Source organism: Uloborus diversus, chromosome 5 (genome assembly GCF_026930045.1).
Source record: "Uloborus diversus isolate 005 chromosome 5, Udiv.v.3.1, whole genome shotgun sequence".
Lineage (NCBI taxonomy): Eukaryota > Metazoa > Arthropoda > Arachnida > Araneae > Uloboridae > Uloborus > Uloborus diversus.
In genome coordinates, this window is record NC_072735.1 from 85,780,596 (window position 1) to 85,798,424 (window position 17,829).

Here is a 17,829-nt window from a genome sequence, read left to right on the forward strand (position 1 = left end):
TGATGAATAAAATAAGCAGATATAGGTGTAGCATATAGTAAAAAAACACCCAACGTTAAAAATAATTAAAATACTAGCAGGATGCAAAAAGATTGAAATTTCAAACCAGGCGTGCAAATTTCGGTGTAGCACGTGTTTGACATCGTTGGCACGATTCCAAAACATACGTTTTTGGCAGCTATCGCAGAGGATGAAGATTCGAAGGCGAAAAATAGAAAGAATAAGAAATCGGGGACTGGAAATTTTAAAAAATCGATTTTTTCCTGATTTTTGAGAAAATTAAGGCTTGAAAGAGGCAAAAAAAGGAAGAAAGGTTTTAAAAGTCAACAGAAAAAGCCGGAATTCCGGCAAACGCCGGAAAAATCTCATCCCTGGTTTATTTGAGGATTTAGCAACAGGCTAAACACATTAAAAACAAACAGAAAAGTAAAGTGCATCGCTTTATAAATCTGAGGAGGAAACAAACATAGAGGAAAGACAACAACTTAACATGGCCTCTTTTGCCATCGCCAGAAAAGTTGTCTGGACTACAAAAGAGGCGCCATACCTATAGTTCGTAGGAAGAGTAGTGTGACAACCGCCGCCGTTTTCCTTGCGATTCTTGAAGACAAATTTGCAGCAATCCGCCAGAGGGCAGTGCAGTGAGAGAGCACGCTACTTTTGATGGAGTTTACATTAGTTGATGCGGGATTTAGTTATAATTCAGTTATGTGTTAATGATGTTTGATATTACCAGGGATGAGAGTGGTCAGAGAGCAAAAAGGAGGAAATCCAAAAAAATTTTCTGAAAGGGATGATATCCAAAACTGCATCAAAATAGAGCCTGGAAGTCACAATATTCAAAAATTCAACAAAAAAATGGCTAATTTACCAGTTTTAAAGGTAATACGTATTTAATAAGTATGAGTAATAATTTTGTACAATTTGCTGCTTTGTACCATATCTTGCAAGGAAGTTTATTCCTAAATAAATATAAATTTTGAAAAAGAGGCAACAATTTCTAACCCCTGAGTCCTTGAACAAAGGGTTGGAGGAACCAGAGTTCAATCTTGGCTGCATCACACAATAGCGTCAACTTTTCATATTTTTTAGAGAAAAGTACATTTTTTTCATTAAAAACATTTGAGTTTATACTGTTAAACGAGTGGGAACATAAATGTTAAAATTAGGTCTGTTTGTAAAGTAAAAATTTATAACAGAGAGAAAAATCTAAAAAAATTTTATGTGGTAGAACATACTTTTCATAGTAAGAATTGAAAGTAGATAAATAAATATGTATATAAACGATTAGTTATCTATTTCCTTGCACTGGAACCCAAAATTTGTTTTTGAAAACTTCCTAATACATTTTTGGAATAAAAAGAACAACTTGCAGCTGCCTCATTTAATCATGTAATTTCAAAACTTTTAACAGGTTGTGCAGCCTAAACCAATTGAGATTCACCATAAATATTTTTTACACTTTCTTAAATACACAAAAAAAGTAACCATGCCAAATTACAAAAAAAAAAAAATCGAGACTGGGTGCTAAACCACATTTTTTGATTGAGTTTTGCATTTTTTCTAAAATAAATTAAAGAAATAAACATATTATTGAAATAATGAAAGGGGAAAAAATAGAACAAATAAGAAATCGGGGACCGAAAATTTAAAAAAAAAAACTATTTTTTTCCCCGATTTTTGAGAAAAATAAGGCCTGAAAGAGACAAAAAAAAGGGGGGGGGGAAGGAGGAAAGGTTTTAAAAGCCAACAGAAAAAGCTGGAATTCCGGCAAAAGCCGGCAAAATCTCATCCCTGCATTACTGATATTTTGTTTCCAATGTTACTAAAAGATGCATATAAAAATTTTGTCGCCCATGAGTATTTGCAGTCAGCTTGGCATTGAGAAAAAAAAGAGAGAAAAAAAGAAAACTTCTGCTTCAAAGGATGTGTGTACAGTTTCAAAAACATTTAGTGAAAAAAATGACAGGTATTTATTCACACACATAAAACATACATAAAAATGTCTTTTTGAAGGCAGTGCATTTCAAAGGATGTGTGCAACATTCAGGGCATCCTTCAGCATGTAATTTCGCAAAGACCAGAGGGCATTAAGTGCATTGCCGTGACCTTCAACTCCATTGCCCAGCCAATGGGTGGGCAATCGCTGTGGATCGGGAGGCTGTGTGGTGTCCGGAGTCGCCTTGAGGTGCGAGTCCCAGTTACTTATGTACCGAGATTCCGCTTGTAATCCCTCAATGTATCTACAAAGTATGAAAAGAAAATATTACTTTCAAAATATTATATTTTATATTCATAAGATAATTTTGGAAAATACACAAATTATTTAAAATATGAATGCCAATGCGTATACATGAAAAAAAAAAACAACTTCATTTTATCAATGTTTAGAAACTGCAAACATAATACAGACCATGCAATACATAACAAGAACTGAACTTTGTTTGCACAGTTGAGTTCCTAAAACAAAATTTTTGATAATGAGACAAATTAACAGTCAAGAACTAAGCAGCTGTTTAGAAGTGAAGTAAAACTAAAATGTCTAAGTCACTCAAAAGTAAAGATATTAATTTTTCTTGGTTATGAATTTTAATCATAGCTGATCTAGAATATTAATTGTATATTACTTTGCTGCATCAAATTTGATGCTATTTTGCGAAAATGACAAATTTTGAGTGTTTGAAATATTATTCACAAAAATACTGAATATTCAGAGGCTATTATTCTGATTTAGATACTGACACTGACCAATTAACTGATGCATTTTCTATCATGAAATGTGTAACATATTTTAATTATAAAAACGAAATCAACAATGAAGCACAAATATAAAAAGTTTTAAACCTGAAAGTGTGGTTTATTCACAACAAAATGTAGAACAGAAAACATTTCCTGAAAACTATATGATTATCCAATATAGAACGAAAAAGGGAAAGGAAAAGAGGAATTATAGATATAACACATTTTGATACATTACAAAAAAAAAAAAAAAAAAAGCTAACATTTTAAAGTGATTTATCTCTGTTAAATTTATATTCAGTAAAGTTCATGGCAAACTTATGAGCTTATTCTTATTTTAAGTGAATTCAAGGACTTTTACAGGCAGTACAAATCTTAGACACTGAAATGCCATTGAAAGCAAAGTATTTTTTTAGCAAAATTTGATATAAATCAATCATCCATCTCTAAATGAAAAAAAAAAAAAAAAAAACAGCTATTCATGAATTAAGAAAACCAGATAGGAGAAAATGTGTGTTTTATCAAAGATAGAAGTTACATTTAACAGAGAAAAGAATATAGAAAACTGATATTAAAAAAAAAATCAGATTACCAAATTACATTTTAAGTCTTTCAAAGAAATAGCTACTGAAAACTTTGTAGCATACAGTGAAATCTCCTTACAACGAAATATCCATTTTAGAAAAATAAATTTTCTGTCCCAACTTAATTGCCATTACATTGCTTGAATTCCACTACAATGAACAAAAAATGTAGTCCTTTGATGCCCATTGTAATAGTATTTTACTATAGTTTGGAAATAAATATAAAATGTTATTGATGTTTGCAAAATTTTTCATTTTGGGGAAGACTAAGATGGTTAAATACACTGAAATAAAGTTTAATGAAATGAAGCTGCTACAAAATAATAAAAATTATTGCGTAACATAATATTGAAAATGTTTCACTTAGATCAACATTAAAAATTTTTTTTTTAAATTCAAATTATAGTGAGATATTTAGTTGTTAGGAGAAATTGATAGATAATCATGTTCAATATATGCAATTTGAAACTACAAATGAAATTTTTCGTCATCCTGTTTGGGAGAATGAAGGATATTGATATGAAAGCACAAATGCTTATGGAATGTTTTCTTACTTTATATAAACATTTGAATGCAGAAGGCGTTGTGTTTTAGGTGGGGGTGCCACAAACATGGGTTCTAATGACTTGGCTCCATGTGGGTTAGAAATGTGAGCTAAGAAAAAAGTGCAAATTATTTAAGTCAACAGTCAAAGAGAAACATCAATACACATTCTGGGCATGAAACAGGTTATATGTAAATAAAATTCATTGCTGTTTAAACTGTGGAATTTCTAGAGTTTTATGATAGATTAATCTTATTAGCTTGAAACAAACTACTTCTCAATACATTAAATGAATAGTTTCCTGGTTATTAGATTATTCTCAACACGCCCTTCAAATATAAATAGATATTGATAAAAAATTCACACAAAAAACATTAACCCTCATTAGAAATTGAAAACATGAAACATTTTCTATACTTTAGTTGTATTAACTTAACTTAAACCTCAAAACCTAAATCAAGCCTTATCATGATACATAGCTTTACATTTTTATGGCTGTCACAACCAATATTAAATTTTCTCTAGTGCTTTCTTGTTTAGAAGTTAAAGGGGTTGACTTATACCTAAGTATATACTGAAAAATGTGCGAGAAATGAGTTGTCTAATAGATATAATATATTAAACACTTTTTCGCACTTTATCAGCTACGAGTTCCAGAAAATAGAATTAAATCAATGCAGTTTGCTTTAGAAAATTTTCTATAACTTTTTTCTTTAATTTTGAACACATAAATTCAAAAAAAAATTTTTATGAAAGGAAGTAAATTTAAAGCCTATATATATTAACTCATAAATATATTTGTGGTTGAATTGCAAAACATCAATGTTTGAAAAACATCCACCCATAGTCCATAGTCCATAGTGAAATATTACCATTGATGTTGTAACCCTACCAAGGAAAACCAGAAAAATAGATGAAGAAAAATAAAACAAACTTTCTGTAGTAAATGTAAGAGTGCTGCAAGGGCTGCAATCAACAAAAAAAATTACAAACTTGATTCAGATTGAAGGATAAAAAGCAATAACATAATTCGGCAGTTTTAATCAATTATGCAAAATTTCAAAAATTTTCAATCTTCCCAAAAATTTTACAATTTCTCCAGGTTTGGGATCTGTTATCACTCCGAGACTATTGACTGAAGAGTATTAAATGAACAAATCAAAAGACATCTTTTTGAGACTTACCTGGCCGAGGAGGCATGGGTGGGGGAAAATTGTAGGAGATTCCTGGTGGTGCGGGAGACATGGGGAGTCCCCCATTATAAGATGCTGATTTAAAGGGAGTGGAAAAGTCTGCAAAAAGCATGCAAAAACAAAACTAAAAAGAGCATGCAGTAACATATCAAATACGAACACAGTTTATCAAGCTTAGCATCAAATAAAAAAACAAAGCAAATCGGCAATTCAAAAAAAAAAAAAAAAATTAACATGCATTGATCATTTTAATTTTAAAACAAAGCACTATGCCATTTACTTATTGTTATTGCAAACATTGATTTTCAAAAAATTGACATTAATCTTAGATTTATAACTCAGGAGTTTTCGTTTCAAGCCTAAAATTGACAGAATTATAAGTTAACATGCAATTCATGACTTATTTCTGATTTATAGGTCATTTCAAAGTTTGCTTCATACTTTTTTTTAACTACATTTTTTTTAAAAATGCATAACTAATAGCACTATACTGAATCAAAACAAATAGTAATTTATAAATAAAAATACATAATTAATTGGCATTCTTATTCAAAAGCACATGAACAAAGCTTGTAAACATGCAAAATGATTATTAAAAAAAACATATCTAACATTCTTTTTAATCAATTTTGAAATTAATATAATGCACAAGTCTATTTTTGAAACTATTTCAAACATGCATATACACAATACATTATATAATGCTAAATATTTTGAAGATAAATGACGATATCGAATTTTTTATATTGCAGCTTTGTGTAATACCTAACAAGTTAATAAATGCAACAACTGAAAAAATATAACATGAGGATGAATAAAGATAATTGGTGTGATACAGTATAACAATATCTTTGATATTATCTATTTAGTTTGATTAGTTTGCTTTTCCACAAACTAAATTTGTTTAGTTGAATATTTTATGACTTAATTTTGCAAAGCTTTACATTCTAAAATTTTCTGTTTAGTTCAAAAGGCTCCTATGTTGAAACGTGTCTTTATTTTGTTTAAGCATGAAGTGTATTTTCCCTTATCTTTTTTCCTATATTTTTTGATCAATCTTCATGTTCCTCCCGCAGCTCTTTTAACTCAACCGACAACAGCAATTTCTTTGCTGTCATTTCTCTTCACATGTCACATGACATTTTAATCGAGTTTTCTGCCCATTCGCACGGAATTTGAAGGGGCCTAATGATACATATGGATTTATGCAACCACTCGGCTTTCGTGGGTATTCTGTAGCAGTTATCTTAGACTCTTAGAGAGTTGGCATCTCTTTTACGATGTGAGTGAAATTTTAACATAGAGCAAGATTAACTTCATCAAACAGCTATGGATGCATGAGATAGCCATTGCTTTCTATCAAAGTGTATATGGTCGGTCAATTCCTTTCAACAATGGACATTAAAATTTTGTTTATGTGGACATATTATAGCTAATAAATATTCTGCTGAGGATAGAAGCAGATTTGCAAGAGAGGGGGAATGGAATGATCATCAACTCTTCACAATTCAATTTTTTTCTAGTCACCATGCCAGCTGCTAATATATTCAGAAATAGGGCCTGAGGGCTTATTTTCTTTCAAAAGAAGCAAAGAAGCCCTTATAGTATTCAGAACCTATTTTCATACATAATTAGTCTGTGTTATGTCTGTTAAGTAAAGTTTCACATACAAATTAAAAAGAATTACAGGAGCTAAACTCCAATGACAGGCCCGGATCTGCCTACCTGCTGTTGGGCCCTTTAAGGATCGCAGACCCCACACTGTGGGGTCTGCATCCTTAAAGGCCCCAACAGCTCAGGAAATTGAGGAAAAAAAAGAGGAAGAAAAAAACTAGCACTAAGACTTATTAATAGTACAAATAATACACTGCTGGTCTCCGGAGCGGGGAGGGGTCTACAGATTTTGTTGCGGGGGGGGGGGGAGGCAAAATTTCTAGATCCATGCGGTCTGTCCAATGAGCTTCCACACAAATTGAGGTACTGAACGGCATATTATGTCACTTCTACTTATCCGCTAGAGTTTAAAAATTTTGTGCAGCCTTCAACAGTTTCTCTTTTCTTTTCTTCAGAGGGGTGGGAGGATTTATTGAAAAAATATATGCTATTTAAACAAATTTTCTCAAGAAGTTCAAATGCATGCTCTTTTTATGCTGCATTTTCCCGGTGAAAAGGCTATAAACATGAAAGAAAGGGGGTTGTCACAACAATAACAAGAAACTAAATAAGAGAAAAGAAACTGAACAAAAATTTGAAAGATTTCCCTTTCTTTTGCTTTACTTACTGGTACTATTCAATGCACCAAATGATAGAGCAGCAGGTGGATTCCGTTTGGATGGAGTATAATTTCTACAATAGAATTGCTGAATAAATATTTCATTTGTAACAGATTTTTGGTGCATACACATAAAAATTACAAGTTTCCATAATATCATCACTTGTGGAAAAAGCACATTCAACTAAATTTATTGTTAATATTAGAAGTGCAAAGTGTAACTGAAAAAAAAAAAAAGAAATAAAAACTAATTCAATATTCAGCATTTCTCCTTGGTGTATCAAGCAGACGAATTAAAAGTGTAAATAGAAAGAACTGAGTAAAAAGTTTTTGAAGTTCAGGTCCCAGGTAGGCTTTCATTAAAACTTTTTTCTAAATCATTCTGTATAGCAGCACCTACCAAGGTTACTAGTACTATCTTTGCCCCCAAAACAGAAGGGAGATTCTTCTACCATTTGCACCGGTTATTTCCAAATTTTTAAACCTGGCATTTACATGCATTTGCTTCTCAGAGCCTCAATTCTTGAGCTGATATTAATTCAATTGGTATACGTCAAATCTGATAAGTGTCAAGCATGGTTATGAGATTTCTTATTGGATTTTTGAGGAAAATATCTAATGAGGACAGTACATAGATATGCTCGAAAAATAAAACAGTAACAGAAAGTAATTTGAAAACAACTGAAATATAGGAAACAAAATCAATGAATTGACAAAAAAAAAAAATAATAATAATAAAAAGGCTAGAAAAGTTGTATGCTATTGAAATTACTGAGACCTAGTTAACAGAGAGAAGGATATAAGTTTGCTTGATAAACCTCAATACAACTACTTTGGCTAATAGTGAGCGAGCAGCGAACTCTTAATTAGTGCAAAACTGAAAAAAAAAGTGCAAGACAAAAAATTTGTGTCCTGCATTTTTAATTTTATTCTAATTCTTGACTAACAAAAGATTTACTTTTTAATCATACAACTAAATTTCAAAAATTGTTCAACACAATAATCAGATCTTTTTAATTGAATGGTGATAAAAAAAGAACATCAAAGTTTAGTATTATTTTGTCAATTTGGTTCCATGCATAAAATATTTTAAATAGATTAGTATAATATAAAAAAATATATTGGTCAGTACTTTAGGGGAATGGCTGTTAAATGCTTTAAAAGCAAAATTCCCATTCCAGTTAAGGTCGCAAAAGGATTATGCATGTTGAAGCATAGATGCTTTCAAAGAAAATAAGAAAAACAGAAATATAGCAACTTTTCATGAGAGAATATATTTTTCCTTCATTTAAAATCTGTTTAAAAGAATAGGTACAAGGAGCCACACTGCAAAAAAAAAAAGTTTTTTGCTGCTTGGGAAACTAGAAAACTGCACGTAAAACAAAAAGATGTCTTCTACCTTTTTCTTACAGAAATTGAAAATTTTTTGCGATGGGAATAGAAATTAAAGGGAAAAGTCCAATGTGTTGGAAAATGAGAAAATTGGATTACGCCTTCCAACCAGAGCACCACAAAGTCAGTGAAAAAAGCATATATTGTTCACCAAAAAAAAGGAGAGATGGCAGGTATGGGGAATAATAGGACAGTAAGCATTTTGGCACTATGATTTACTGATGCTGAAGCTCCAATATATTTTCCTTTAAAAACTATTTATAAAAGATACTGGTATGTGGTAGAAAGCATGTTCTGAAGAAAGTTGTAATTTGGTATAACATAAAAGTAAAAATTTGTTTCATAAGAATTCCTCGAAAATCAAAAATTCTTGACTCACCTGTTACGATTTTCAGGAAGAATGTTTTTCATAGCTGTTTTTAAATGTACTTCTTTAACATGTCCTGATAAGTCGAGCAACATTTGGAAAGGGTCTGTAACAAACAAAACAGGGAAAGAAATACATAAATGTGTAATGCACAGCAAGTATTATTTGCTGCATTTCTAACAAAACTGTTATTTTATCTATTGCTCGACAGAAATATATCAATCATATAAATTCATGGAGGAAATTGGAATTTAGTTTAACATGGTACATTTAATATGTGTGTATACATGTACACGAACTCAAATTTGTATGAATGCAAGTAAAATTGAGGGAGGGGGGGGGTTCTTTCTGTTCAAAAAATTCAACTAATTTAATTTTTAAAAATCTGCAAATTATTGTCCAAAAGATTGATTCAACAAAAACAAAACTCACATCCATTCAACCATTAATTTGGGATACCAAATTAATGGTTGAATGATGATTTGAATAAATTTTGGTATTTTGAATGAGTAAAGCTACTGACATTTGGGAAACAGAGAAGATAGTTTTTTCACAGCAAGTGCTGAATGTAAGAAGAATTTCCATTAAAAGAAAGAAAATAAAAAATATGAATTTCAAATATTTTAAGAATAGTTTACTCTTTATGTTTTTTAAACAAAGATAACTATTAAAAAACTGCTTTTTTTTGTAAAAAAAAATTTTTCCAGAAAAACCTGAGAAATTTTTTTTTCTAAAGCCACAAAATTTACAGAAATTTTACAAGTTAAATCAAACAAATTGATATTATGAATAAAGTGAAAAACTAATATAAATAAAGTACAAAATCTCAAGAAAATACAGCATATAGCTATTTCAAGGCTACAATGGAAACCTCTTCATCACTACAAGTAGCCATTGCAGCCTCCATTTAGTTATATACTGTATTTTCTTGAGATTTTGTGCTTTATCTACGTTCTTTATCATATTGTATTTTACTCTTTATTCATATTGTAGCACAACTTGTAAAATGGTTGTGATATAACAAGGTTGTTTTTCATGCTAACTTTAAGTTACTTTTCTTCCTTTCTGCATATGTGATATGAAATGAAACTACTTATTTAATATGAGAAAAAAAATAAAATAAATACAAATTTCATGGCAAAATTTGTGCTTTATTTATGTTATTTCTTTTAACTCACTAATACTTCAGTAAAAAGCATTTTCATTGTTTTTTAAAAATTGAATATTGTTCAATGTCAGTGACATCCGCACATTCAAACTCCTCTCGTAAATGCAGTTTCACACAAGTCTACAATGTTTTTTTTCCCTTTGAAAGTAGAAAATGGAACCAATAGAAAAAAAAAAAGATACCAATCCACTACGCTAAACAAGTCAATATTTTTAGGTTTGGATTAATAGTGCTATTATAATTATACTTCAAGAAGTTGGGACAAACAACTGAAATAAAATTTTGCTTTTATTTTTAAAGATATTGATTTGTATTTCAAACATTCCTCTTGGAATTAACTTGGATAAAGGTGTCAAAATTTTGTAGAATGAAAGTGATTGTGATGTTGATTAGGAAGGAATTTCTAGTGAAACACATGTGTAATTTATTGAAGATATATTTACAATATATTAATAGATCTTTCCTTTTTTTTAATTGTATTACTGGATGATTGGGATTTGATGTTGACAATGCAGGGAGAAAACAAAAAAGATTAGGGGAGATATTGGTAGCAAAAAGTTGCAATTTATTCAATAACGTTTGCACAAAAAAACGTTAAGTTTGTCCTTTGACCTGCTAGAATGAATTTCAACAACAAAATCATAAATAGGAGCCACATGGCATTGACACCACTACAGTTAGATAAATAAATAAATTTAAAAAAAAATTTTTTGAAAGAAAAAAACAATCAGAGATATCGGGACAAAAAAAAAAAAAAAAAAAGGCAATTACGAACCCTGAAATTACGTACATAAAATAAAACATCATACTAATACATATAAATTAACCATGCATTAGATATTGAAGAGTACTTACGGAATGTTTTTCTTTATTCTTTGACAATTATACCAAAGGCATTGGATTTCACTATCTAAACATCAATAAATAAATAAATAAATAAATAAATAAATTAATTAATCATTTGTATTGAAAATTTTATTTTACAATTGAGGCCACATAGTTCAGTTCATAGTGTGCAGATAGAAAAAAAAATACAGGGGGAAGCCATGATACTGTCGTGTAAGCTCCTTTCTTTTTTTTTTTTTTTTGTCTTCAGAACAAAAGAACTTATTCTAAATAGTAACAGGAGAAGAACAACCATAAGTAATGCACCCATGCTGCATTGTTAAACTTATACAGTAAACTCCCAATTATCGGCGGTCAGGTTATCCGTGGATCGGATTATCCGCGAGTCCTTTAACACTTTTTTTAAAACTTGTGATTGTGTTGTTGTTTGCTTTTAGATTTTACATATATTTTTGTATATTCAATGTCAGTAGATATAGTTAGTTATAGTTTGAATGAATGCCTGAGTGTCATTAATATTTTTTATCTATTGCATACACTAAGTACCGTTTCTTACCTTTATTCGGATTATCTGCGGTTTCGCTTATACGCAGTTACTATGCCACCCTATTCCGTGGATAATCGGGAGTTTACTGAACCATTTTTTTTTCATTAAAAATGCCTATTTTGGATGTCAATTAACAATTTATGGATAAAAAAAAATTCAAAAATTTTCTGCTGGGTTTATTAAAAAATAAGTAAATAAATAAAATAGATAAATAAAAAAATAGATAAAAGTGTATAAATAAATAAATAATATATATTTTTTTTAATTCCAAGATTTGACAATTGAATATAAAAAAAAAGGAACTGTGGGGTAGCCCCAGAAATATTTTACCCCCTAGAAATAATGAATCACTGGTGCAGAATCTAGGCACACTATCCCTATAACCATTAAAGCTTTCCTGGTCAGTCAGTTCCGACAACACAACATCTAATATATAAAAATCTCCTGTCACGCGGTGTTAGTTATTAAACTCCTCCAAAACGACTAAGTCGATTTTCATGAAATTTTTTATGTGTATTTGTTAAGTATGAGAATAGGACATAAAGTATATTTCATATCGCTAGGTAATTAGTAAGTCCCTTTTTAAATTTTTTTCACAACGCTCCGGCAAAATAGAGGAACATGGCCCCACTAGATGGTGCTTCGGAAACTCTCAATGATTAAAAGTTTTATTTATTGCCATTTTCTATTTCTATCAAATAAAATGTTTGAAACTAATTTAAACAAGGCTTTTGCAATGGTTTTCAGTTTCGCTCATTGGTTCTTTTGCGGAAATATTTTGATAATTGGGAGATTTTTGATTAAAAAAAGGAAAAGAGGGGGGGGGGGGGGTAGGAGGGGGTAAATTTTAGGAATATAGGTATTTTAGAAACTAAATAAAAGAAATACAAAAAAAAAAAAAAAAAAAAATCTAATTCATAAAACTGTCATGTCACAGTGTTTGTGTTTGGACCCCTCCAAAATGGATCAACAGTTTTTTAAGAAATTTTTTATGTGTATTTGGCAGGTATGAGAATAGGTCATAATGTATATATCATACCGATAGATAATTAAGAATGTCTCTATCTAGAATTTTTTTGGATACCAAGAGTCAAAATGATTCAACGCTTTGACAAAACATCGAAAAAACTCTCAAAGATTTAAAATTTTTATTTGTTGCCATCTGCTTTTTGTTAACAAATAAAATATTTGAATAATCTAAGCAAGGCTTTTGCAATGATTTTCAATTTTGCTCTTCGGGAAATTCGCGATTAAAGAATCAAATGGTGAAACTTTGGGGATTTAGGTATTTTTTGATTCCTAATTTTAAAAAAGTGTCAAAAAAAAAAAAAACCAGAATTCTGGATATGAACATTCCAATTATATCTCTGGCAGTTTCGATGGGTCAAGGTGCATTTTTTTTCTGGGGAGGGGAGGATGCACCATGTGAAACCAGCAAAACATTTCTCATTTTACCAATTCTTGCTGAAATCTGATCTAATGATGACATTGCATTATCCGTGATTTGACATTGCAGTAACTTTGCCGGATGGATGCAGAACAGCTCATTCAGCATTTAAGCTGCCACTGAATATTGAAAATAACCCAGACGCACATCAAAAGGTAACGAGGTACCAGATAAACATTTCCGGCGTTCTACATTCAGAAGCCGCTGATGAGATTAAAGTTTACTTGAAATCCTAGCCACTGTTTCGTAATGTTGAAAAGGTTCAGCTAAACAAAGGACGTCTTAATGCTACATGCCATTTGCTGACAAATTCTCAAACCCATTGTCAGATATCGACGAATGAAAATTTGCTGTCTATGAAAATTTTGAATGCATAAAAATGCACACTAATTTTAGCACCATCACTGATTCGAGCAAATGTTCTCACTGACCGCGATGTACGCACACAATACATACATCATGCGTGGTTGGCAGAAAGAGCCATATTTGGCAGCAAAAAATGTGGAGGTTGACGAATTATAAACTTTGAGATACGACCTGGCAACTTGGTATCATATAAATCGATTGATACAGTTTAGAATTCTGACAAAGCTGTAAATTATCCAACAGAGTGATTGAATCCTAGAAATAATTTATGTGGCAGAACAAGGTCTGCCGGGTCAGCTAGTAAAAGCATAAAAGTTTCTTGGACATACTTTAGACAAAAATGGGTTAAAATTGATAAGAAAATGTAAGAACAGCACATGCAATTTCTAAAACAATCTTTTAGAGCTATTTAAAATGCATATATATATATATATATATATAGTTTACAAGCATAATTACACTTATGTCACAAAGAAAAAAGTACAAACTATTAAAACTAGGACACACACTAAAAGATATTTTATAATTTTGAAATTTCAATTAGATTACAATAAAAAAGATAGCATCAATTATTACATTAGAGCACAAGAGAAAAGAGGCCAGAACAAAACTTACCTCTGTCTTTATTACGGAAAGTCTGCTGGATATGCCCACCGGGTTCCACGGCTAAATGCTCCACCAAATCAACTTGATCTTCAAACTGGTGGTCACAGCCATCCCACAAGCACTCATAAAGGATATTTTCATTGCGGTCACCGGTAGAAGCGCAGCTACCATGGTTTGAGGCAGGCGATTGTGGCATGCTTTCAGCTCCAAGTAAATTAAGCTGCTGCGTTTCTTCATTCTGCTTTGCTGCTCGATCTTCATAATCAGCTTTTTTTGCAATTGGAAGGTTGCGCCACTAAAGACATTTTATAGGGTGAAAATGAGTCGAATACTTTTCAATATTGTAATTGATCTGATTTAACTCAAGAATGGGATAGCTCTGTACAATCTCAAGTTTACGTAAGATGTTTAGAGAAATTCACTAGAAGAGAACTACAAATGTCCCAAGATATTATAGAAGGCAGAGTATTTGATGCATTATTCAAGCATCATATTATATACATGGTAGAACTATAAATCAGTGGCGTTGCATGGGGGGGGGGGCGCTCCGGTTGTTACCCAGCTGGGGGCGGGGGGAGGGGGTTGGCACCCAAAGCAGAATTGCAAGTTTTTGAAAAATATTGTACTTTAATACAAAAAAATACTGAAATTTGCATGAATTTCATCATTTTCAGTTTACTACAGAATGTTAGGTGGGAGGGATGACACCACAAATAACTGCCCCGGGTGTCATCCATGCTAGTTTTTAAATATTACTGATGGATAGTCTTTTAGTGGTGCACTTTACTCCATTAGAAATAAAGGGTTTCTGTTCAGTAAGTTATGTTCAGTAATAAATAAGGTTTATGACTTGAATGTTTTTTAGTATGACCATTGATTCCCCCAGCTTAAGATCATTAGTAAAGGTGCAGTGAGAATGCCTAATTCACTGCCTGAATTTATTTGCTGAAGCTTTTATAGTTTTAAGTCTGGTCACTGCCTGAATTTATTTGCTGAAGTCTAAATGGTTTTAAGCCTGGTAAAATTTTTGATTGACTTACTGTTTGTTTACCAATTATCCTTAGATGACTTACCTCAGTTCCAATCAAACGACTTATGTCGCCGAACGAACGATCAGGATTTGCAGCAATCACCGAACGTCGAACTTCGCTGGCAAATAGAATGTATCCTGTCACAATCCTTTTGGTACTTTTCTAAAAGGTAAAAAAAAAAAAAAAGAAAAGAAATTAGAAAATAAAGATAAATTTTACTGAAAAATTAATTAATGAGTAAAACAAATAAATAAACGAATAATCATATGAATATAAATTTATAATTGAGATAGTGTTTTGTTTTTTTACTTTAGAAAAATAAAATTAAAAAACTAAATAAAGATTTTTATACAGGATTTTAACATTTTTTTATTTAGGTTCTATAACATTTTTTAAGGCACTGGATTTCTTTTCAGGAACATAAGATACTGACCTAAAACATAAAATATGTACATTAAGCTAAAAAGAAAAAATAATAATAAATACTGAATTTCACCTTATTTACCTTCTTGGAAGATGACAGAGGAGGCAGGGAATTCTCCTGTTCAGTCATTGTTATAGGTGTAGACACATCATTTGATTCTTCATTATCAGTCTCAACAACAGGTCTAGTCATTAGAGGTGACAATTCCTACAGTGAATTTGAAATATATGAAAAATAAGTAAGAGAAAAAATATAATAAATAATAAATAAATATGAATAAAAAATTAAATAAATAACTAAACCTATTACACATTGTGTTACAGGACAATACTAGCAAAAGCATAAAAACAAATCATTGCTTAAGGAGAAAGAATAAGTTTTCTATATAGAAATAGACAAATATTCAAGTTTTATTGGAACCAATAATATGCTAAAAGCAAAAGATTGGGATAAAAAAAGTTTTATGGAAGGTTATCCACTTACACATGGTGTTAGATTATGGTTAGGAAAGTAGAAGAAGGAGTTTTAGGAAATTGCCAGGCAAATATTTCATTTACAAAAAAAAAAGAAAGTGTGTGACAGTGAAGCAATTACCAACTCTAAACCTCAAACATAGCAACCAACACTGCAATATGAATTAGAAGAAATGTCTATGCCTAAATAGACATTTAGGTTAGCACTTTATTGTGCGGGTATTTTTTAAAGCTTAACAGGGATTGTTTCTCGCAGTTAAGATGAGATTTTTAAAATGAGAAAATGCATATAAAAACTTCATCATATATACAATGGATTAAAAATAAATAACTGTAAGGAGTAAAAGTAAAATTACTCAAAAAATGTGATTTCGTACTTACCTGTATACAAATAACAATATGTATATGAAATACATTGATTTTCCTGTAGATACACTTCATTTTTAAAGGAAACAATTTTTTCTCCAACTAGTTTTTTTTTTTTAATACAAAAATCCCTTTTGTAAGCAATTTCCTGTTGATTAATACTTGGGAGCATTATACTGGATTTAGGAGATGAAATCAAGATTCAAGAATCTCCCAAATAAATTGAGAAAGTTGGTTGCAATGTTCGAAAATTCATTTCAAGTTCATCAGATCAATGGCTACCACTAACATCAACTCTATAAATAAAATAGCTATTGATTACGTCCATGAACTAGCTTCTTTAATCCATCGTTATTATAGAGGACTTTTAAAGTAAGAAGTAGAAAATAAAATTTGAATCAAGAACTAAACCTAGGAAAATAGCAAGACTAAGCACATCAAATCAAGCAGTAAGAAAAACATAAAATATTTTTTCCCTGCAAATATAAGAAAAGTTGTTTTAAGATCTATAAAAATTAAAAACTAAGCACTCATTATGTTGGTAAACACTAAAAAATAATAAAAACAGCATGACAAAACCATTCCCTTATCTAATTATACGAAAATCTCTTATAATTTATTATCTCATTACAAAAAAAAAAAAAACTTTTGCAGGCAATTTTCTGTTGATGAAGAGAACTTAGCAGCTTTATACTGGATTTGGAAGATGAAATCAAGATTAAAGAACCTTTTGAATGAATCGGACGAGTTACTTACTGCTTAAAACTATTCATTTCATGAAATTTCTAGTAAAAGAATGATTTTACAAAAGTTCATGACCTAATACAAAATTTCCTGCAAAAGGGAAAAAAGCACTGAAAGCTCAAAACAAAATATTTCCTGAAGAGAACTAAATATTCACTTCGGGGAGGGGGGTCTATTGTTGCTATAGGGCTAAAAATATCTAACTTATTCGGTGAATAAAAACGTTGCATTAAACATCAAGACAAAGTCTAAACTTAATTAAACAGAGCAAAATACAGAAAAGAAAAAAAGATATTGGAAAGCTGCATGCAAAAGTTACTCACAGGATTATTGGGAACAACATTCTTCTTAACAATAACAGGAGTGCTATAGACTTCTGTCTGAAATAAAAAGTACGTGAAGAACATGCAAATGTGCAAAAAAAAAAAAAAAAAAAATAAATAAAAAAAAAAATAAAAAAAAAAAAAATGACGACATGCATAACACTCACAATTCAACCATGCAAAAAGAATTAAACTAAAACAAATATTTCAATATTTGAATGAACATAAAACTAAAAAATAGATGAAAGTTTTTAACACATCAAACACACATAACATTCAAAGATAATTAAAAATATTATGTTAGAATTATAGACTAATGAGTCCTTAAACTTTGATTTAATGCAAAAATGTATTAAAACTCGGGAATCAAGCTTTCATGCATGTAATAAAAAAAAAA

At 30.6% G+C, this 17,829-nt stretch overlaps 1 protein-coding gene across 1 annotated transcript in view; it reads right to left on the reverse strand.

The window, feature by feature from the left end:
- Positions 1-1,948: 1,948 nt before the first annotated feature.
- Positions 1,949-17,829, reverse strand: part of LOC129221865 (protein polybromo-1-like) — a 120,802-nt gene continuing 104,921 nt past the window's right edge. The window contains 11 exon segments of the mRNA XM_054856220.1: positions 1,949-2,243; positions 3,878-3,977; positions 5,052-5,159; positions 7,342-7,406; positions 9,104-9,165; positions 9,167-9,197; positions 11,115-11,169; positions 14,081-14,366; positions 15,145-15,264; positions 15,608-15,733; positions 17,433-17,489. Of these exon segments, the coding sequence (XP_054712195.1) occupies positions 2,027-2,243; positions 3,878-3,977; positions 5,052-5,159; positions 7,342-7,406; positions 9,104-9,165; positions 9,167-9,197; positions 11,115-11,169; positions 14,081-14,366; positions 15,145-15,264; positions 15,608-15,733; positions 17,433-17,489 (1,227 nt within the window). The 3' untranslated portion in view covers positions 1,949-2,026.